This window comes from Ostrea edulis, chromosome 4, assembly GCF_947568905.1.
Source record: "Ostrea edulis chromosome 4, xbOstEdul1.1, whole genome shotgun sequence".
NCBI lineage: Eukaryota > Metazoa > Mollusca > Bivalvia > Ostreida > Ostreidae > Ostrea > Ostrea edulis.
This window is the reverse complement of record NC_079167.1, coordinates 84,724,281-84,748,482: the sequence shown is the minus strand read 5'-3', so window position 1 is coordinate 84,748,482 and position 24,202 is coordinate 84,724,281. Positions and strand designations below refer to the sequence as shown.

Sequence of the window (24,202 nt, the reverse complement as noted above, 5' to 3'; positions counted from 1 at the left end):
CATTCTTTTTGAAGAATTTATCGATGTGTAAACTCTGTGCTTTGCACTTTTATTCAGTTTGTGAGTAAAATGTCCAGAGTTTACACATCGATAAATTCTTCAAAAAGAATGTTTAATCCTATAGTATAAAACTGTCAATTCAAATGAGAAGACTTCAATATAATATTACAACTTGAGAGCAACTTAGGGATATTGTCTTTACTATCTTTAGAATCTAGTTGTAGTATATATCAATGTTAAGAAAGAAATTTTTTAGTATAATCTATTTTCTTAAAACAAAACTTCAGACACAATCAGCATTATACCAATAACTATTTAAAACATTTAAATGTGCTACTCACATGACTGATGGCGTCAAACAGTTTCTGGGCCAGTCCGATATCTTTCTTCACCAGCTGAGGAGCTCGTCTTACGATTTTACCGACGGCGACATACGCCAGACTTCGGAGTCGGGAGTCGTCCTTAGTCTCAGTGATCAATTTCATCATCCCTGATAGAAGAACAGAGCTGATTGGCTGAAACTTCACATCTGAGCAGCTGTAAGTAAGAAAACTGGCCATTATCATCTACAAACATCACACATGACAGACCTCTATAAATCTTACACACATCACACGTGACAGACCTCTGTATAAATCTTACACACATCACACGTGACAGATCTCTGTATAAATCTTACACACATCACACATGACAGACCTCTATATAAATCTTACAAACATCACACATGACAGACCTCTGTATAAATCTTACACACATCACACATGACAGACCTCTGTATAAATCTTACACACATCACACGTGACAGACCTCTATAAATCTTACAAACATCACACATGACAGACCTCTATATAAATCTTACACACATCACACATGACAGACCTCTATATAAATCTTACACACATCACACATGACAGACCTCTGTATAAATCTTACACACATCACACGTGACAGACCTCTGTATAAATCTTACACACATCACATGTGACAGATCTGTATAAATCTTACACACATCACATGTGACAGATCTCTATATAAATCTTACACACATCACATGTGACAGATCTCTGTATAAATCTTACACACATCACATGTGACAGACCTGTATAAATCTTACACACATCACACATGACAGATCTCTGTATAAATCTTACACACATCACACGTGACAGACCTCTATAAATCTTACACACATCACACATGACAGACCTCTATAAATCTTACAAACATCACACATGACAGACCTCTGTATAAATCTTACACACATCACAAATGACAGACCTCTGTATAAATCTTACAAACATCACACGTGACAGACCTCTATAAATCTTACAAACATCACACGTGACAGACCTCTGTATAAATCTTACACACATCACAGACCTCTGTATAAATCTTACAAACATCACACATGACAGACCTCTGTATAAATCTTACACACATCACACATGACAGACCTCTGTATAAATCTTACACACATCACACATGACAGACCTCTATATAAATCTTACACACATCACACGTGACAGACCTCTGTATAAATCTTACACACATCACACGTGACAGATCTCTGTATAAATCTTACACACATCACATGTGACAGATCTGTATAAATCTTACAAACATCACACGTGACAGACCTCTATAAATCTTACAAACATCACACATGACAGACCTCTGTATAAATCTTAAAAACATCACACGTGACAGACCTCTATAAATCTTACAAACATCACACATGACAGATCTGTATAAATCTTACACACATCACACGTGACAGACCTCTGTATAAATCTTACACACATCACACATGACAGACCTCTATATAAATCTTACAAACATCACATGTGACAGACCTGTATAAATCTTACACACATCACACGTGACAGACCTCTGTATAAATCTTACAAACATCACACGTGACAGACCTCTATAAATCTTACACACATCACATGTGACAGATCTGTATAAATCTTACAAACATCACACGTGACAGACCTCTATAAATCTTACACACATCACATGTGACAGATCTGTATAAATCTTACAAACATCACACGTGACAGATCTGTATAAATCTTACACACATCACACATGACAGACCTCTGTATAAATCTTACACATCACACGTGACAGACCTCTATAAATCTTACAAACATCACACGTGACAGATCTCTGTATAAATCTTACACACATCACATGTGACAGATCTGTATAAATCTTACAAACATCACACGTGACAGACCTCTGTATAAATCTTACACATCACACGTGACAGACCTCTATAAATCTTACAAACATCACACGTGACAGATCTGTATAAATCTTACACACATCACACGTGACAGACCTCTATATAAATCTTACAAACATCACACATGACAGACCTCTGTATAAATCTTACACACATCACACGTGACAGACCTCTATAAATCTTACAAACATCACTTTTACCATACAATGTTGTAGTCACCTGAATACGAGATATTGGATTCATGTCAAAATTAACCTCAAATTCTCTGTTGTAACTAGAACTGTCCTAACAGGACCAATACCCTCCACAGGACATATTGGTGTGAAATAGTGAATCTGTGCTCATTGAAGAATAAACACATCCACAGGACATATTGGTGGGAAATAGTGAATCTGTGCTCATTGAAGAATAAACACATCCACAGGACATATTGGTGGGAAATAGTGAAGCTGTGCTCATTGAAGAATAAACACATCCTTTTGACATGAAGAGGAACTCTGTTGAGGGGGTATATTAAAGAGTGTACAAATTTTCATGGATATCTATGTTCTAGTTTCTTGAAAAATGTCTGACAAAATCATATTCAGATGGGCAGACAGACAGACATATGATTTCATTATATCCTCTTCTAAACTTATGCAGTAGTTTCTGTGAGAGAACAGATTGTTAAAAAATCTAAAAGAAAATGACAAAGTCCATACAGTTGAAAAAAACCCACTTCCTTGAATGTTAAAGAATCTCGATAAAAATGACAGGTGTACAACTTCATTATATACATAATATATGCACAAAGTTTGTTTTTTTATAAAATCTGTTTATTGTTGTTTAAGATCATCTGGACAATGACAGCACCCCCTCAAAATAAAAAAAATATCCCTAACTTTGTTGACTGTAAAAAAAAAATCTCAATCAAAATAGTAGGTGCAAAATTTCATTATTCATATGAAATATACATATATAGTTTTAATCAAATCTGTTCAATGATGTTAAAGATATACTACGGACAAATGATGTCTACGGACGGACGAACGAACCAACAAGGTGATTTCAGTATGCCCACCCGAAACTTTGTTTGTGGGGGGGGGGGGGGGGGGGGGGATGGGATAATAATATGAGAGCATTATAACATTGTTTTGCTAGCATTACAAAAAATAAGATTTTCCAAGGACATGAGCTAATTGGTCCTCAAAAACTTACTTAAAGCAGACATGATGGACGAACTGTACAGCCATATTCTTCAGCTTTGCATTTGTGTTCTGCCCATACAGACAATCAAAAATCACCTGAAACAAAATATTTAAAATGAACAAGTAAGAATGCCCCTGCATATGGTTGACCATGACATGTGACCATGACCCAGAAATGTTTTGGTCATGACATTTCACTTGACTAAATCTTGTTTGGTTCAATAAGATTGAAATTTGATATGACCTTGACCTTCATCTGACATTGAGCATTTTACCTTGTCCTTTCCTGAATTCAAATATAAAGTTATGTAGGCTTTACCTGAACAGAGGAAGGGAACATGCCTGCCGCTTCCCGCGACTTGAGGAAGAACGGGAAGATCTTCAGTCGGATCCTTGTGCAGGCTGGAGCCCGCTTCATGTCGGGTTTTGTTGGAGGCTAACATAAAAAAAACATAAAATACCTGATCAGTAAAACAAACAATGAAGAACCACAGGAATGTTTTCTCTATCAAACATGCGATCAGCCATGGCAGCACATTCTACTGAATGAATTGCAAGCACGTTCTATTGTTAAACTTTAAGTACATTTTATTGTATGAGCTGTATGTAAATTTTACTTTATGAACTGTAAACATATTCTACTGAATGAACTTTAAGCACTCATTCTATATGCACTGAATGAACTTTAAGAACTAATAGTACTCTATGAACTTTAAGCACAATCTATTGAATGAACTTTAAGCACAATCTATTGAATGAACTTTAAGAACTAATTCTACTCTATGAACAACAAGCTCGTATTTAAAGAGGCTGCCATACAATAGTGCCTACTGTGGAATCAGTTGAATTTATCGGGGCCAATTTTCGTGGATTGTCAATATTTTACAGTTTCACTGAGATATAATTCCGTGGATAAAGTTTCTGTATATTGAAATATTATATGAATTATGGATTTCGTTGTGTTTTGATATTTGTGGGACTGGAATAACCACGAAATCCATGAAAATTGATCCCCCTTGAAATCTAATGATTCCTTAGTATACATGTATCTTAGAGATGAAATGCAGGCATGAATTAAGATCAACAACTTCACCCCCACCTGTCCTCTGGCCTCCACAGTTCCTTGGAACAAACTGAACAGCTGTTTGACAATCTCTAAATCATTCCAATCCACACTCCTACAAGACAGTACTGAGTCCGTATATTAACATGTCACTGTTCTTTGTTCAAATCAATCAAGTCGTCAGTAAGTCTACACTGTTATTCAGACTTAACACTTTTCTACAAAATACAAATCTTACCCCTGAATTTTCTTCAACTCAAAATCTGCAGCTGTGGCAACACTGAAACAGAGTGATGATTATTTTACAAAATAGATTTTTTGAAAAGTGAGCATTCAATATTAATTAAAGAATAGTCATTCAATTAGGCAGACAAAAAGAGTATCTGATATGCACAAATTATTCAAATTCAAACTTTATTCCAAAGGAACACTATTGGACAAATTTTCTTTATGAATTTTTAACTATTTCTGTCAAAAAGTGGAGAGAGGGATTATTCTTACAATCCTTAAAACGGCTGTTTTTGCACCATCCCTCCCCATTATTTTGTTTCATTTGGCAAATTAAAATCAGGACTAAAGTCAAATGTGCATATATTTCTGAAGCAGAAAAAAAACCACAGGAAGAATCTTTTAAACTGTTAAACTCGACAAAATGCAACAGGCAAAAATATCATGGTGCAAACATTTCCCAGTACACAGTATCGTATATAATCACCTATAAGTCGGATTTTTTGGATTTAAATTTGGTCTAAAACTCTATGTCCGACTTATAGGAGTGTCCTAAGAAGATTAGTATTTTTTTGGATGGCGTAATGTACAGCCTAGTATTTTTTAAACCACAAAAACATGGACAAAATAAAAATAAACAAAATAGTAACTGTTTAATTTGTTGAGAATAAAAAATGAAATATCGATGTCATATCCCAAAATACTGTAGAATCATTTGAATTCATGGGGGCCAATTTTCGTGGATTGCTGAATTTTTACGGGTGCGTGGGGACGTAATTTCGTGGATTTATATATTTGTAAGAAAGATAACTCTGGAATGTTTGCTTCGTTGAGAATGTAAATTCATGGGTGAGAGGTACCTACGAATTCCTCGAAAATTGAGCCACCACGAATTCTAATGATTCCACAGTATTATTGGAACACATAAGAGTATTGATATGAAATTAATTAGTCGAGAAAAAAATAGCAAATATCGGCACATTTCTCAAAATATTGTTTGAAACACAAGTAAAAACATTAGAGCATGGATTTGAAATTATCAACCGATTTTGAAAAAAGTTAGACTGACTTATAAATGGGTCAATGGCAATTCCCTCCAAAATAACCTAAAAACTATACAACCGACTTATAGGCAAACCGACTTATAGGAGAGTATATACGGTAATTAAATGAGATGCTTGAACTCTGATGGATTTTATTACAAATTAAATGCCACTCTGTTCCTTGGAATAATCTGAAGTACCTGTGACGTGTATCAGAGGAAGCGACAACGTAGTGACATATGACAGCATTTTCTGGAAACAACTCCACTCCCAGGAATTTGAGGATCCCCAGTTTGGTTTTCTCTAGGGCCTCCGCTGACATGAGACTGTCCCCCGTCACTCGCCGCAGGGAATAGTCATTCATTGCTGGAGGGACGTTCGGTTTCGGAGGATCACCCGCTGGGGCACTAGCAGGTCGTGAAGCTTGATTTAAGAATCCCTGAACACTGGAAAGCAGGGAACAAACAAATCACCATTATTTTTGACTGACTATAACATTATCTATTTTTGTAAAATTTTAATCTGAAAATTATCCAGATACTCCCACCAAATTCTTATTACTACTGTGATCACTATACATGAATTTCACAGAATACTAAAACTTTTAGTAATAAGAAGATTGTCATGCTTTACTGACTTGTAATTAAGGAAGCTAAGATTGTCATGCTTTACTGACTTGTAATTAAGGAAGCTAAGATTGTCATGGTTTACTGACTTGTAATTAAGGAAGCTAAGATTGTCATGGTTTACTGACTTGTAATTAAGGAAGCTAAGATTGTCATGGTTTACTGACTTGTAATTAAGGAAGCTAAGATTGTCATGCTTTACTGACTTGTATTTAAGGAAGCTAAAATTGTCACGCTTTACTGACTTGTAAGGAAGCAGCAGGACATCCATGAAATAGCTCAGAATATCCACACGAGTATTCTCATCAAGGTCAAACATGCTCTTCCTCTTCTCTAGATCAGTTGGCATGGTAACGTAGCTTAATGCTGGGGTCATCAACAGAAATATGCTAAAACACAAACATTTATATCAAAATTACATGTGTTCAGAACAAACCATCATACCGGGGGTATATGTATGTTAAAGTCTCCAGTTTTATCTCTAGTTAGAACTCAGCGACATTTCCAGAAACCTAGATCAATAAAGAATTTGACACTCTATCGCAAACAACATTTAACTTTTTTTGGTGTGTTTTACTGCTTTATTACTATGTTCTATTCACAAGATTTTTATTTTGCATAATTTCACACATAATGAATCTGTGCACATCAAGTTCTCATAATATTTTTCATTATTTACAATGAATACATCAATCGCAAATAAAAATGTTCATCACCTTGTAAGAATTGACAATAGCAATCTCTCACGAGAAAAGAGCCTCATGAAATTCCCCAATTTCCAGGAAAATAAATGTGCATAACAGCTTTACCTGTCCTGTTGTGACTTGGGTTTGCCTTTGACACATTTCAATAGTAAGGGAACTAACTCTGCCTGTTTATCAGGAGCCAGTCTGGGATAACCCATCCTTATGTAGATTATAGAAAAATTCTGCAAATAAAAAAGAACAGGCACAAGTGGTGTAATAAACCAAGGCACCACATTCTAGAACCTACCAAACAAGAAGTTCTTCATTCAGCATTTGATGCAATCTGATTAAAAATTAATAAGATCTTTGATCCGCTCCGTTGTTGTTATGTCGCTACACATGTGTACCGACATAACAATAACGGAGCTACACATGTATACCAACATAACAATAACGGAGCTACACATGTGTACCGACATAACAATAACAGAGCTACACATGTATACCAACATAACAATAACGGAGCTACACATGTGTACCAACATAACAATAACAGAGCTACACATGTATACCAACATAACAATAACAGAGCTACACATGTGTACCAACATAACAATAACAGAGCTACACATGTGTACCAACATAACAATAACAGAGCTACACATGTGTACCAACATAACAATAACAGAGCTACACATGTGTACCAACATAACAATAACAGAGCTACACATGTATACCAACATAACAATAACAGAGCTACACATGTGTACCAACATAACAATAACAGAGCTACACATGTATACCAACATAACAATAACAGAGCTACACATGTATACCAACATAACAATAACAGAGCTACACATGTATACCAACATAACAATAACAGAGCTACACATGTGTACCGACATAACAATAACAGAGCTACACATGTGTACCAACATAACAATAACAGAGCTACACATGTGTACCAACATAACAATAACAGAGCTACACATGTGTACCAACATAACAATAACAGAGCTACACATGTATACCAACATAACAATAACAGAGCTACACATGTGTACCAACATAACAATAACAGAGCTACACATGTATACCAACATAACAATAACAGAGCTACACATGTATACCAACATAACAATAACAGAGCTACACATGTATACCAACATAACAATAACAGAGCTACACATGTGTACCGACAACAATAACAGAGCTACACATGTATACCAACATAACAATAACGGAGCGGATCAAAGATCTGATTTTAATCCAATTGCATTTAATGTGAATGCCATGGTAGGGAAGACATTCTAACTAGAAATTTATGGTATTCCATTCAACGAGCACAAGCATCCCATTCAGTTAAATCCAAACCTCTAACCCTAATCTAATATCTGATACTATAGACATTTACAGTAGAGGATGGCCTAATCTAATATCTGATACTATAGACATTTACAGTAGAGGATGGCCTAATCTAATATCTGATACTATAGACATTTACAGTAGAGGATGGCCTAATCTAATATCTGATACTGTAGACATTTACAGTAGAGGATGGCCTTGCCATAATGATGGAGGTGATCTTGGGGTCTCTGTATACAATAATATGTCTGATGTTGTGTGAATGTGATATGTTTACAGCAGAGAGGGGGGCGGGGCCTTACCGTGATGATGGAAGTAGCCTCGGGGTCTCTATACTGTTGGATCAGCTGTTCCACTGGAAGCAGAACCTTGGGTCGACTCTTCAGCCTCTTATTGACATGAACTAACAGCTCCATCACCTGAAACATTATTGACATGAACTAACAGCTCCATCACCTGAAACATTATTGACATGAACTAACAGCTCCATCACCTGAAACATTGACATGAACTAACAGCTCCATCACCTGAAACATTGACATGAACTAACAGCTCCATCACCTGAAACATTGACATGAACTAACAGCTCCATCACCTGAAACATTGACATGAACTAACAGCTCCATCACCTGAAACATTATTGACATGAACTAACAGCTCCATCACCTGAAACATTGACATGAACTAACAGCTCCATCACCTGAAACATGGTTTATATCAGTTATTGTCTGTAAATTCACCTCCACAATATCAAGTTTTCTAATCATTTTTAAACATGTTTGTAATATTGTTTGATTATGGATAATATTGCTATATATGTCAGAAATGTTCGAAAATATCTCTTGTTTTGCTTGGCTTGCAATAATCTCCAAAACTGCCAAAAATGAATCTGTGTATATCTGACCCATTTATAGACAGTTGTTCACTAAAATTATCATTCTTGGTGATGGTAAAGTTTTCTCACTCTGATGTTCATGTAATAAACCAGTTACTGGATGACCTATTTTCAGTTTTAAGTTGTTTGGCGTTTATCTACTTGGTCTCTAGGTGTTCTTTTACAATGTCTCTAGGTCATTCACAATGCCAATGAATGTCAGTATACCCATATTCTGATTTTGTGATACCTGTCTAATTTGACATACAATAAGAAACAATTTTTCTGTTGGATTAGACAGATTGTCAAGACTACACAGGTGGTCAGATTAGACAGTGGTCAGATTAGACAGATTGTCAGAATAGACAGGTGGTTGGATTAGACAGTGTGTCAGATTAGACAGGTGGTCAGATTAGACAGGATGTCAGATTAGACAGGTAGTCAGATTAGACAGGATGTCAGACTAGACAGGTGGTCAGAATAGACAGGGTGTCAGACTGGACAGGTGGTCAGATTAAACAGGATGTCAGAATAGACAGGTGGTCGGATTAGACAGATGGTCGAATTAGACAGGGTGTCAGATTAGACAGGTGGTCTGACTAGACAGGTGATCAGATTAGGCAGGTGGCCAGATTAGACAGGGTGTCAGATTAGACAGGTGGTCAGATTATACAAGATGTCGGATTAAACAGGATGTCATATTAGACAGGTGGTCACACTAGACAAGTTATTAGATTAGACAGGTAGTCAGATTAGACAGGATGTCAGATTAGACAGGTGGTTGGATTAGACAATGTGTCAGATTAGACAGGATATCAGATTAAACAGGTGGTCAGATTAGGCAGGTAGTCAGATTAGACAGGTAGTCAGAATAGACAGGATATCAGATTAGACAGGTGGTCAGATTAGGCAGGTAGTCAGATTAGACAGGTAGTCAGAATAGACAGGATATCAGATTAGACAGGTGGTTGGATTAGACAGGTAGTCAGATTAGACAGGTGATCAGATTAGACAGTGTGTCAGATTAGAAAGGTGGTCAAATTAGACAGGTTGTCAGGCTCCAAGACCATCAAAAGAGAATTCACAAAAGTCAAAAATTAGATTTTCTATATTCTTCAGTGACTTGTAAAAAGACTTTTAGTACACTGTTAAACTTTACAGACATTTTGTGAATATTAGCAATAATTTCATTGACTTATAGATACTAGTATTTCAAGAAATTTTGACTGAATTCAGTTTCATTTTATGGTTATGGAGTCTGATTATAAAAGAAAAATGATTGTGTAAAAAAAATAAATGAGAAAAGAGTTTGGAATGAAAACCTCCTACTCAGAAAGCAAACCTTCTAACCATTTAGTCACCATGAGCAGTTCATAGTAAAAAAGACTGCATGACATTAACATCCTATACCTTTTTCCTAACAGCTTCCTGTTTGCTGTTCAGTTTGAGTAAAACAGGAGGGAGAAATTTTTCCAGACAGCCTTCCAGTTGTTCATCTGATTCTGCTGACCCTATCCTCAGAAACACTCTCTCCACAAGACCTATAAAATTCACAGGTAAATGTTTTACATAAAATCTGAAACAAAATATAAAGTTGCTTTTGAAGGAATAGGAAAACCATAGCCAACCAGTTCAGGAGCTTTAAAGTAAATGTAAAGGGACACTAACAAAGCAAATAACATTGACAAAACAGAAAAATTCTAGAGTTTAATTGCAAAATAATTGAACATCTGACATGTTTAAGAAATATGCAATTTTCGAGATGTGTCTAAGTTATTTCCCTTTAGAGAATTCTTGTACACAGTAAGGTGTGAAACAATTTGTTTACATGCAGGAGTGGGACAAATACCCATCACTAGGGCTGTCACGGTTCCAAAAAATTTCGGGTCGGGTCAGTTCTAAATTTTTACTTTGGGTTCGGGGTATTTCGGTTCGGGTCTATATAACTATTTAAAAAATCTAATATACAGTTAAAATCAAAAACCTTTATTGTATTTTGTCACAATAATTACTCGGAGACGTGGACTGAGGTTTAGACTCGATATCCATGGTACTAGAAACAGCATTGTCACTTCAACTCGTTTCCATCCATGTTTTCAATGTTTTGTCATTGACGATGTTGCTCCTGTGGAGTATATTCAATGCGTCTGACATATCCAGTTACATAAACTGTCATTATTTACAGTTTTGTCCACAATGCTATCATTTAACAAATGATCAAAATACAGCCACCTTTGAGGATTTTGATGACATAATGATTCTATTTTAAAAACCAAACCCGAACTGAAATACGGAAAAATGGAACCGAACCCGACCCAAACAACATGACCTGCGGTTTTCGGTTATTTCGGGTACCCATTGCAGCCCTACCCATCACTGCATGAGTCAATGTGCTCAATAAGTTTCTTATACAGTTTCATTACCTGAATTTGATTGATACACAAATTTAGCAAGTGATAAATGTTCAGAGAGTAACTAAAATAAATACATCAAATTTTTATTATATCACGTTAATTTGTTGCTTGCATGTACCATATCTGGGATATTACTTGCAAATATGACATTGTTTTAATCTTTTCACTGTAGAAGCAGCTTTTAATACATTTTATCATCTTCCTCTCTTTCCACTGTCCCACTTTTGTATTTTAAGTACCACTAAATACACCTCCTAAACAGAAAAGATCTTATTTTGAAAATAGCTTATCATGTGTCTGTATTCTAAAACACCTATTACCTTTAGCACATCAATTGAGAAAATCGTGTTTATGAAATTATGTACCTGTATTCTAAACTCTTATTACCCTCAGCAGAAAATAAAGTTGCAAGATGTGTTGTTTCCCAAAATAATGCATGCATAATTACCAACTCTAAATAAAATATATATTTCCTCAATTACTTATCATAATAATTTTATATTTCTTATCTGAGCACAAATTAAAGTCTAAAAGATCAAAACTTAAAGAAGGCAGATGTTGGCTAACTGCCTACTTTTAATAGTCCACATCCTCTGATGTTTGACATCATCAATTGATATCATGAACAAGCAGATGTAATTTTGATAGGAGAGTTCAAAGCTTCCCTAACGGTTCCTCTGTTAGTCTACTAAACCTTTATATAATACGGGATATCAGAACCATTATTTCATCTCTGATTCCATTGCAGTTTTAATATTTAGTATGTCCAACGAGATCTCGTTTTGTGCGTTAACTTGGGCAACTTCTCAGTAAACACATAACTACATGTATGAGATATACAATATATAGTGAGTTTTGACACTTAACTTCGTTTTTGAAATTGGAAGAGTGGGGACAAACAAAGAATTAAGTTTGCCTTCATATCTGTCTGAAAATGCCTACTAAGCAAGAAAAGTAGTTCTGCCCAAATCCTAAAATCATGGGGGTGGTGTTGGGGTGGGGGTGTTATTGTTCAGTACATTCCGTAAATGAGTTCAATTCATCTGTTCAACCTTGCATTTCCACTACCATTCACTGCTATTATAAAAAGTGTCTAGCTAATAAATAAATCTTTACATGTAAAAAAAAAAAAAAAAAAAATAACAACTTCTTTCTATGTGAAAATAACAGGATAAGCCGAAGTACATCTCACATCAAAAACTAAAAGTGGGAGGGGAGGGGCAAGTCTCCGCACAATTCTAAGTGCCTGGAAATTGATGCATAAAATATTATTTACGATATCATTGCACAGGAGTTGGTTGTTATAATGACTCAAGAAAATCTAACAAACTGAGTAAATATCCATATATGGTAGAGGAAATATACGGTACTGTGAATTTTATTTTGTGTGGCCTTACGCTGCCAAACATAAGAATGTAATTTAATAACTCATGTTTTTGGTAAGTACTAGGACATTCACTTGCAACATTCTGAAAAGTAATCTTTAAATCTAGCAGATATTTTTGCATTAGAAATGAATCTTCTTTAGTCATTATGATTTGTATAAATAAGAGTTACCCAAGTGAACATAAATTTTGTAACTTCTATTTTGTAAAGAGTTCCAAAATATAGTTTTGATATCCCGTATTATGTATCTATTTGAATAAAGCTAATGTTTGTAAATTATGTCTGAAAAAGTAATTTTAGTTTGCTTTACCCTTGAGAATATTTAGCATAGTAGAAAAGCTTATGATCAAATCAAAGGTCTAAAAAATACAGGAAGAAAAGCTAGATATTTTAGCATAGACTTGTTCTGAATCAAAGTTAGTGGGGAGCTACCTGTTTTTAAAGTTTAAAACAAGTCCTCCTCCATAATGGAAGAAGAATATGTTTAACAGCATATGTATGAACAGATGAAAAACACAATGTGGTTGGTCATCTTTACAATATTAATTTTTTAATACCAATTCTATATATGTAGTCTTTGTTGTTTTCAACTCCGAAAATTACATTTATTTTAAGATCATAATTATCTTTGTAGAGACACATGACATGATATTATACATGTCCCTGATCACACGATAAATCGAATAATTGGACATAAAATTAGCCCGTGAAAATAATTTGATAAAAAAAAGTTTTAAATGATTTATACAGGGATTTTCATGAACTTGTATGACATTGCATTTTCGTACAGGTTTGTCAAATCAATGGATTGGCATAAATTCCTACTATTTTTTTCACATATTGATTCTTATTTAATTGATGTTTTCATCAGTCTTTATGTTTAAAACCTACTTACTCAATTCATCAGGTTCCGTCATCACTGATATTGCAGAATCTCAGCAAGTTTCCTATCTTCTGAGTGTAAGTTGTAAACTGACAAAGCAAAAGTAGAGATTTTTACGCTGTCAGTAATAATTATGTCGGTATTAGAATATTTCGATTTTAAATAGACAAATTTACCATTGATAGATTGGAAGAAAATCGGGAATCATTGGGTGTATTTAGTTTTTCTTTTCAATTCTCCAGAAAATATGTATAATTTTCAGCAGAATACATACTGCATCGATTCAATTCATTGTACGAATCATTTTATGAACGCTAGATATTTACGACATCTTATTTTGATGCAAATGACAAATAACTAATCGCACTCAACTAATATGTTGTATATGTATACAATACGATCTCATTCAGAACAAAGGAATTTCATCATATTTATCACAAACTGCATTTGATTTCTTCATTAATTTTTTTTATTTACGACATTTTTTTTATTTACGATAAGTTTATGGCACTGTCAGCTGACTTTCACTTCGTTGGCCATGAAAATGATTGAATGGCAGACAGCAACAAGGAATTAAAATCCAAGGAGGATAATTCAGAGGTTTCAGATCACAGTGAAGGCCATCGATCTCGTGCTGGGTCTCAAACCTCTAATTTGAATCGTCAACCGAGAAGGATAAACGGTACACACTTTTAGCAATGGTTTTCTCTTGCTGATACACTATATATATTTTTCTGATCCTGTAGCGTCACGCGATATTTTGTTATGTTAATTCCTCAGGCAGTTCTTCACTGTAAACAAATACATTGTGGCACTAGACTGCATCTTGTCACATGTTTTCTCAATCGTTAATATATATTATGTGTAATGCATTTCAGAGTTGTCCAACATGGCGAGCTCCAACATATTGCCGGATGACATAGACAATACAGCTGGGCAGACAACAGAAGGCCCGCCACCAAAGAAACCATTCCACAGAGTGTCTTCATTCTACACCCCGTACATGGAGGACCGCTTGAGACGGAAACTTAAGTTTTATTTCATGGGACCACATGAAAAAATCAAAGCTAAAAGGAAATGTCCTTGGAAACTTGTTTTACAAATCTTCAAAGTGTTTATAGTAACTGCTCAGGTAAGATTATATTCAAGTTTATGAAGGAATAATGGACCAAAAAAAATTAATCTGAAACCTAAAACTTTATTTTGTTTAGTGAGCATTGCAGTTTAAAGGGACTGGTTCACGTTTTTCGAAAAGAAATATGTTTAATTTTTTATGTTAAAAATTAAAAATATAACTAATTTAAAGTTGACAACCAAAATTTGGACCATCTGAATGCAAGGATATAAGGAATATTTTAGCTTTGATTCTGTGTTATGTAAACAAAGACTTGAGTCTTTTTATGTAAACCAACAAACCAATGAAACGTTAATTTTGTAATTTAAAGCATCTTCGTTTTGTACAATTACAAATTTTAACTTTTAAATGACACATTTTACCTAAAGTATACTTGAAATGGGATATATATATAATAAACTTGAATCAATATCCATTTATTTTAAAACTTCGAAAACAATAACATACCTCAATCTTTGTTTTCAAAACAAATAATAAACTCTCTATAATGAGATTCTGTCATGATGAATAACCTTAATTTTATTGTGAAACCTTCTAAACATATTAGACTGTAGATTTTGATCATTTAAAGTGAAAAACAAAATTTGGGGGGAAATCGTGAATCAGTCCCTTAAAGTAAAATGTCATTTGGAAAAACAAATTCAAACCTCACAAGATTCAAACTCACAATTTACAATTTAGCAACCACACATTTAAAGCCATTAACCCATTGAGCTATCCAGTTTAGCGACAAAATCTAAAAGAACGTGGAATGTATGACTGAAATTTCAACTGATTTGTTTATCTATTAAGGAAGTCAGCCATTATCACAATGTGTTATTCTTCCTCAATAAGTTTACATTTAGACAAGTGTGTTGTTGTATGATTTTCTGAAAATCATAGATGGAAAACTGTAGTTTTCATAATTTTTAGATTATCTGATGTACAGTTGCATTAAAACATTGAAAGTATGTTGATGTAAATTTGGAATCCATCAAACATTTAATTTACTGTTTCTTTAATTTGTTTTTACCAACACTGCAGAAAAATTACTCCTGCAGAAGTCACACACATATAATTTATAAGCTGTGAACTGTTTTGTACCGTATATACTCGCCTATAAGTCGGTCCGCCTATAAGTCGGTTGTATTTTTTAAGGTTATCTTATAGGAATTTGCCATTGATCCGCTTATAAGTCGGTACAAATTTTTGTCAGAATCGGTCGACAATTTCAAGTCAATGCTTTAGTGTTTTTACCTATGTTTCAAAAAATATTTTGAGAAATTTAATAATTAAGAGGTGCTCAATATCCAAGCCATACCTGTTTGGGGTTTAAACACAACCCTTGATCTATTATGGGCTATGATCCCTTGTTTACCTATGCAATTATGGTCTCCTAATTACCAGTACCTGACACTGTGACTGTTTACTTGATGGGACGCGCCTTGCGAAAACTGTTATTGTGGGATTCCAGTATAATTCATTCTATCAACAATTTTATGAGTCAAGAATGATGATCTAGAGATACATCACTCACAATTCTTTGTTACAACTAAACAAAGCTTGTGCCATGTTTTTGTTTTTACATATATATAGATTGCTTAATAGAAAATAGCATGTTTAAAACAAAATGTGCCAAACACTGGAAACTATTTAACTGTGTTCAGAATTAATTTGTAAATTGAAAAAATCTGCTTTAAACAAAACTTTTAATAGTATATTTCACCTATGTAAACAAAAATAAAGCACAAGCCTTATTTTCATAACAAAGAATTGTGATCGAGCTCTGTATCTCCCATGTACCTCAACAACAGATTTTTGCTAACCATTAGAAATACCTTTGTTAGACATTCTAAAGATTAAAAATGGAAAATTAAGATTTGAAAATTTTCAGCTCAAACTGTGACCATGCCCCTTTAAGATGCATTTTCAGCCTTTTCTAACGACTTTGAATCATATGGTTTAGTATGAATTTTACTGGATAAAAACATATCAAAAAAATTGTTCCTTTTTAATTTTATTTTATCAGTTGTTATAATTTGTTGTTGCGAAATTCACATTTAACAAGCATTACCTATTTATTTCACAATCTATGAACTATTTTACAAACTCGGTGCATTGTAATTCATTATGATGACATTCTAATAACTGTAATGAATATATACCATGCATAAAAATGCTACATAGTATCATGATAAATTAACATAAGTCGTAATGGTTAAAGCTGTATGGTCCGAATTACAATTTTTTTTTTCCATCTCGTAAAAACTTTATTAAATCATCGCACGTATGAAGTTATGAGGCTGTATGACATGTCATACATTATTTCACCTGTTTTAACCAAAATTATTTAATTCTAAATCGGTGTTTACAAACAACCGCGTCACTGCCATTTCAAGTGACAGTCACATGACCAGTTCAAACTTTCAGATCATCGGTGTTCTTATCTGTGTAAAGCTGTGTTAAGTTTAATAGAAATAAAGATATCAAATACCTCTTAGTAATTCATTGTTTTACGCTCTTTCAGCCTTAAAACTAGACAGTTGCGTCTGAGTTAATACATCATGTTGGGATTCCCCTGACGCGCATGGGGCTATTTATAGATGTCTAACACTGTATAATTTATGCGTTACCCGGAACACCTTGGGTCTTTCACCGAATACACCGTGCTTTGGGTGAAAGGCCTGAGAGTTTCCGGATGATTTATATATGTACCACACTATATTTACGTTCTAAATAATATTCTCACTGTTTTCTTTTACATGCAGATGTTTTCAAGCATGTAATTAAGGGAAAATTGTTAACTTTGTAAAGTAATTAATCTGCCTTAAAGTAATTATGTACAAATATAATACATGAACATCGGGTCATACAGCTTTAAGCTTATTGCATAACAATGATCTTCAGTCAAGCTCGATCTGTTGTCTGAAAATTTCGTCTTTTTTGTTTTAATGAATGTTACCTTAACAAACTCTACCAAATTCAACATCAAAATTTTTTAACTTTCAAAATTAGATTTATATAATAATTTCAATAGTTATTGAGTATATACATACATAAGTTGTCATATGACTGCCATTTCAAACATATGATGTGATAACTTGATGTGAATACTATTTCTATCTCGTTAATGGCCTACCAATATCAAAGAATGTTCTCTAATTGAGTATAGTTTTTACATTCAAAATCCTGCAACTGTGTTAAATAATACCATGAATAGAAGTATATGTATTTGAATAAAAAAATGATATATTTTATATTTACTACGATTGAAGAAATAAACAAAATAAATTGTGAAAAATACAATGGATGAACTTTGTTTAAATACTGTAGGGTGTGTTTTTCATTCGTATGTATTTCTCATCTTCACAAGTCAAGGGTTATTGATTCGTTACCTTGCACTAACCCATGACATCAATGACTATCAAAAAGTTGGGCTCGTTCTGATTGTTTCCATAAAAGAGTGAGAACCAATGAGAATGTGGTTCTATTTATAACAACGCGAAGTGAGAGATTCAAATAAAAACACATGTTTGAATTTCTCTTTTTTTTTGGTCACTCGCATTATGTGCGAAATATTTTCAAGATTTATTACCTTTCATAGAAATGTTTTGATTTGCCTAGAAAATTTAAGCAAATTTTAACATTTTACATGACTAATTTGAGAATGACTATGTATTTACATAGATGTGTGTCTATTTATAGCTGGTGATGTTTGGATATGAAAGAGCTCTGTTTGTTGAATATGTGGAGAAGAACAATATTGCTATGAAGCACATCTACCTGCAGAAATGGGACCCCAGCTTTGAAACCATGCCTTACCCTCCGGCCACAGGGCTGTATGCAATATACACATCAGATGAAATCATAGACCACATCAATTTCGCCGTTAAACAAGTAATACTATCATTATCAACATCAGTGGATTTTATCAAATACCATGATATCCCATGTATAGTTAGGCCAGTTCATTAAGGAGTTAGACAGATTTACTTGACTATTAGTTAGACAGATTTACTTGACTATTAGTTAGATAGGTTTACTTGACTATTAGTTAAACAGATTTACTTGACTGTTAGTTAGACAGATTAAAGGGACTGATTCACGATTTTCCCCAAAATTTTCTTTTTCACTTTTAATGATCAAAATCTACTGTCTAATGTGTTTAAAAGATTTCACAAAAAAATAAGGTTTATACATTATCACAGAAGCTCATTTTAGAGAGTTTATTATTTGTTTTGTAAACAAAGATTGCGGTATGTTATTGTTTACGAAATTTTCAAGAGAAAAGGATATCGATCTAAGTTTATTATATCTTTCACATTTCAAGCATTTTTGGGGTAAAATGTGTCATCTAAAAGTTAAAATTTGTGACTATGCAAAATTAAAATGCTTTATATTACAAATTCAATATTTCACTTGTTTGTTTGTATACATAAAAGACTCAAGTCTTTATTTACATAACACAGATTCAAGGCTAAAATATTGCTTTTATTCTTGCATTCAGAAGGTCAAAATTTTGGCTGTCATTTTTATCAAAAATCATGAACCAGTCCCTTTAACTTGACTGTTAGTTAGACAGATTTACTTGACTATTAGTTAAGACAGATTTACTTGACTATCCCTGTGTATAGTACAGACCTGTTCATTAAGGAGTTAGACAGATTTGCTTGACTATTAGTTAGACAGATTTACTTGACTATTAATTAGACAGATTTACTTGACTATTAGTTAGCAGATTTACTTGACTATTAGTTTAACAGATTTACTTGACTATTAGTTAGACATATTTACTTGACTAATATAGTTAACTTAGACAGATTTACTTGACTATTAGTTAGCAGATTTACTTGACTATTAGTTAGCAGATTTACTTGACTATTAGTTTGGCAGATTTACTTGACTAATAGTTAGACAGATTTACTTGACAAATAGTTAGACAGATTTACTTGACTATTAGTTAGACAGATTTATTTGACTATTAGTTAGACAGATTTACTTGACTGTTAGTTAGACAGATTTACTTCACTACTATAGTTAGACAGATTTACTTTACTAGTAGACAGATTTACTAGACTATCCCTATATAGTGAGCACACCCCAATGGAAAGAATTGATGTGTGACTATAAATTCCTTAAAGTCAAGAAAACCAAGGTCAATTGAAAAAGGTCAAGGTTATGGATTAGAGATATAAAATTTTGTGAGCCTTACCTTTGGAATAAAGGTATATTGAAAGCTCTTCCTTAACTGTAAAGGGGATTTTGACCACTGTGAAGGTGTGTTTAATCCTAAAGCAATGTCATTTGGAAAAGTTTTAAATTCACAGTGTAGAATGTTAAGTGTCTCAGCTTGGTAAATTAAATGCTTTGATTGATTAATTGTAAATAATAATAATGACAGATTGACAAATCTTGATTGATTGAAGTGTATTGCATTAGAATATGGTGTATTTTGGTTATATGTAGGAGCCTGTAAGACACTATGTATGGTGTGCACCTTCCCATTTTTCAACAACAAAAATTTGAATGAAGACTTCACTAGGCAAGATACATAATTAATTGCAGTTTAGTTGGTGGTTTTTGTTGTGTTGTTGCTGTAAAGATTAGCAATAGATATTGGGTAGCCCTGCTAAGTTAAAGCAGGCAGAGGATTATATTCTATTGTATTTTATAGTTTAACCAGACAGAAAAGTTGACTCTCGGATCACTGCGATTTGCGAACACTACAGAGCACCTGGACATGTGTGTAGAACAATACAGAGAGGGACGGGTGTTTGCAAATAACACCTACATATTTGACTCCAAAATTGAAACAGGTATTTTCATATAACTCAGCCACACCTTAGTGTAGAAAGGTCACCGTCCTCTGTCTCATACTTTGTCTGTTCCTGTTAAGGCAAGGAGGTTTCATTTGGAGCACTTCCAATTTGGGGAACTGGGTAGACATTTGTTTTTCTTAAAACAATCTCTAGTATCATTCCTTTTCTGTCCATGAAGAGAATAAACATGCCTTGTCACTTTCGCTTTTTTATGGTGGTGGGGAGTCAATATTTTTCCACTGGCTTGACTGCTGCTTTGTTTCTGGGTCATGATAACGGAACCAAGTTATCCTTCATATTTTCAGTTGTGAGAATTCTTAGTACCCATTGAGCGCAGACCTTGTTCATGTGCAGATTATTTATTCAAGATTTCATGCGATATAGTGTTTTGTTATATACCCGTCAATGTATCGTTCTTTGATACTGTGGATTTCACAGTGTGTGATCCGGTTTTCTGTATCAGTATCTTCTGAAACTGATGACGTCACAATGCATCAACGCAACATTATTTGTGGAAAATATTGACCGCATCACAAAACAAAACTGCGTACACAAAACATAATTTCATGGTATATCTGTGTTTTTGATAATTTGGATTACATTTATTATCTTATAAATGTGGATTTAAAATGCGTAAGGGGGTATATGATGAATTTATCATTACTACAGTAACTTGATCCGAAGAGTTGGATCACGTCTCGTTGACAGGTGCGGATCATCAAATCAAATCTCGTGTGATCTGATGATCCGCGTCTGTCAACTCAACGTGATCCGACTCCTTGGATCAAGTTACTGTAGTAATAATATATAGATATTCCACATTTTTCTGCTACTTCATGTACTGTTAGACATCGGTAAGCATTGATGATGTCGTGCACCTCCTTTTGAACATCCTCCAATGCCCGTATGGATGGCCTGACCTCTCTCTTATCATCTTCCAAACTCAAACCTCCATCAGAAAGTCGCTTGTGCCACTTGAATACCAAGGAGTGACTTACTTTTGAATGAGTGTTTGATTCTTTCATGAACTTATGCGTCTCTCTTGGTGTTTTCCTGATGCTAACACAACACTTTACCTCTGCATGCTGCTTCACACATTCAAAATCTGGTATTATTTCAGAATATCCACCCTGCATAATTAGTGCTTCCACGATGAAATTAAAAGCCGTGTTTGAAGGATAATAGATTTTTAATTTGTTTGTATGATGCAAGATTACTTACTTACGTCATAATGTAATTTTTATAAATTTTAGCTTGATATTAATGCAAATTATGTATGATACCTCCCTATTTAGATCTGAGATATTACATTTAACAATTTGATTTTTTTGTTTAACATTAAAAAAAGATAAAGTATATGAAAGAAAGATAGATATAACTTTCATTTCATCGAATGACATTTTTCTCTCTGAAATTAAAGGCTGTCCACAAACTTGATACAACTTTCATTTCATCGAATGACATTTTTCTCTCTGAAATTAAAGGCTGTCCACAAACTTGATATAACTTTCATTTCATCGAATGACATTTTTCTCTCTGAAATTAAAGGCTGTCCACAAACTTGATATAACTTTCATTTCATCGAATGACATTTTTCTCTCTGAAATTAAAGGCTGTCCACAAACTTGATATAACTTTCATTTCATCGAATGACATTTTTCTCTCTGAAATTAAAGGCTGTCCACAAACTTTAAGATTTTTTTGTTTCATTTTTAGTATTTTTGGCATGATGATTGGAACAATGATTTTACCACATAAAACTTGGATGTTTAAGAGAAAAATTTAATTATGAGATGCTTACTTCCCAAGTTATATTTGATTAGGAGGTGTGCTTTGCCCAATCCATTCATCTGATAAAACACAGACAAAATATTGGATGATCAATTTATCACCATAAGTTGATAGTAATAAATATCAGATATTGATATCACAGCTTGAACCTCTGTGATTGTTTTACAGTGATCAGTATACTGCAGTCTGTGTTTGTTTTGTGGTATACACTCCTTTTCTCATGAATATTACAGATAAACTTGAAAAACCAACATATCAAAATTGTAAATTTTAATATGTAGTGAATTATCTACTGCACTGTTTCCGTACATTGCAGAAAATACATCAACCAATGCTGTATATTGATTTTGATAAAAATAAAATGATGAAGTATATTTTCATTACAGTGATAAGTACTCCGTATTGTTACTTTGTTATTCAAACAATCATTCTTGCTGATTTGTTACTGATTAAATCGACATTAATGCACCAAAAATACCGTTAAATGTCACAAGATGTGTTGCAAGAAAAAATTTCCAACATCAGTAATCACGTATAAGTAGGACATAGATTTCAGAGTCAAAATTTTACCCTAAAAATGTGATTGTATGTGAGTATATACGGTAATCCAATATTGTACATTTAATCCAGTATTGTACACTTAATCCAACATCGCACAGTTCATCCAAAATTGTACAATATCATACAGTTAATCCAATATCATATAGTTAATCCAACATCACACAGTTCATCCAAAATTGTACAATTAATCCAATATTGTACACTTAATCCAAAATTGTATAATTAATCCAATATTGCACAATTCATCCAATATTGTACATCTAATCCAATATCATGCACTTAATCCAATATTGTACAGTTCATCCAACATTTTACAATTAATCCAATATTGCACAATTAATCCAATATTGCACAGTTAATCCAATATCATATGCTTAATCCAATATTGTACAGTTCATCCAATATTGTACATCTAATCCAATATCATGCACTTAATCTAATATTGTACAGTTCATCCAATATTTTACAGTTCATCCAATATTGCACAGTTAATCCAATATCATATGCTTAATCCAATATTGTACAGTTAATCCAATATCATATGCTTAATCCAATATTGTACAGTTAATCCAATATTGCACAGTTAATCCAATATCATATGCTTAATCCAATATTGTACAGATAATCTATATTATATAGTTAATGAAATCTTTTCTTTGTTTGGTAGTGTGTACTTGCCTTAAACCAGTAGAGATGTACAATATTGTACAGATAATCTATATTATATAGTTAATGAAATCTTTTCTTTGTTTGGTAGTGTGTACTTGCCTTAAACCAGTAGAGATGTACAATATTGTACAGATAATCTATATTATATAGTTAATGAAATCTTTTCTTTGTTTGGTAGTGTGTACTTGCCTTAAACCAGTAGAGATGTACAATATTGTACAGATAATCTATATTAT

General features: G+C 33.5%; 2 protein-coding genes across 3 annotated transcripts in view; one reads left to right on the top strand and one right to left on the bottom strand.

Moving 5' to 3' along the window:
* The window catches only part of LOC125672296 (proteasome adapter and scaffold protein ECM29-like), a 71,617-nt gene extending 55,785 nt beyond the window's left edge, over positions 1 to 15,832 (bottom strand). Inside the window, exons 1-12 of one of the 2 annotated variants that reach the window (XM_056164034.1) lie at positions 15,815 to 15,832; positions 14,025 to 14,101; positions 10,740 to 10,870; positions 8,758 to 8,874; positions 7,211 to 7,329; positions 6,647 to 6,790; positions 5,976 to 6,221; positions 4,743 to 4,784; positions 4,541 to 4,619; positions 3,761 to 3,877; positions 3,452 to 3,537; positions 342 to 537 (exon numbers count right to left, since the gene is read on the bottom strand). In XM_056164034.1, coding sequence (XP_056020009.1) covers positions 342 to 537; positions 3,452 to 3,537; positions 3,761 to 3,877; positions 4,541 to 4,619; positions 4,743 to 4,784; positions 5,976 to 6,221; positions 6,647 to 6,790; positions 7,211 to 7,329; positions 8,758 to 8,874; positions 10,740 to 10,870; positions 14,025 to 14,046 — 1,299 coding nt within the window. In that variant the 5' untranslated portion in view covers positions 14,047 to 14,101; positions 15,815 to 15,832. Of the gene's footprint in view, positions 1 to 341; positions 538 to 3,451; positions 3,538 to 3,760; positions 3,878 to 4,540; positions 4,620 to 4,742; positions 4,785 to 5,975; positions 6,222 to 6,646; positions 6,791 to 7,210; positions 7,330 to 8,757; positions 8,875 to 10,739; positions 10,871 to 14,024; positions 14,137 to 15,814 lie in introns of those variants that run through there. The other variant, XM_056164033.1, reaches the window with a different exon arrangement.
* The window catches only part of LOC125669202 (mucolipin-3-like), a 27,411-nt gene continuing 17,561 nt past the window's right edge, over positions 14,353 to 24,202 (top strand). The window contains exons 1-4 of the mRNA XM_056164035.1: positions 14,353 to 14,694; positions 14,891 to 15,144; positions 18,832 to 19,023; positions 20,801 to 20,942. Coding sequence (XP_056020010.1) covers positions 14,565 to 14,694; positions 14,891 to 15,144; positions 18,832 to 19,023; positions 20,801 to 20,942 — 718 coding nt within the window. The 5' untranslated portion in view covers positions 14,353 to 14,564. The remainder of the gene's footprint in view (positions 14,695 to 14,890; positions 15,145 to 18,831; positions 19,024 to 20,800; positions 20,943 to 24,202) is intronic.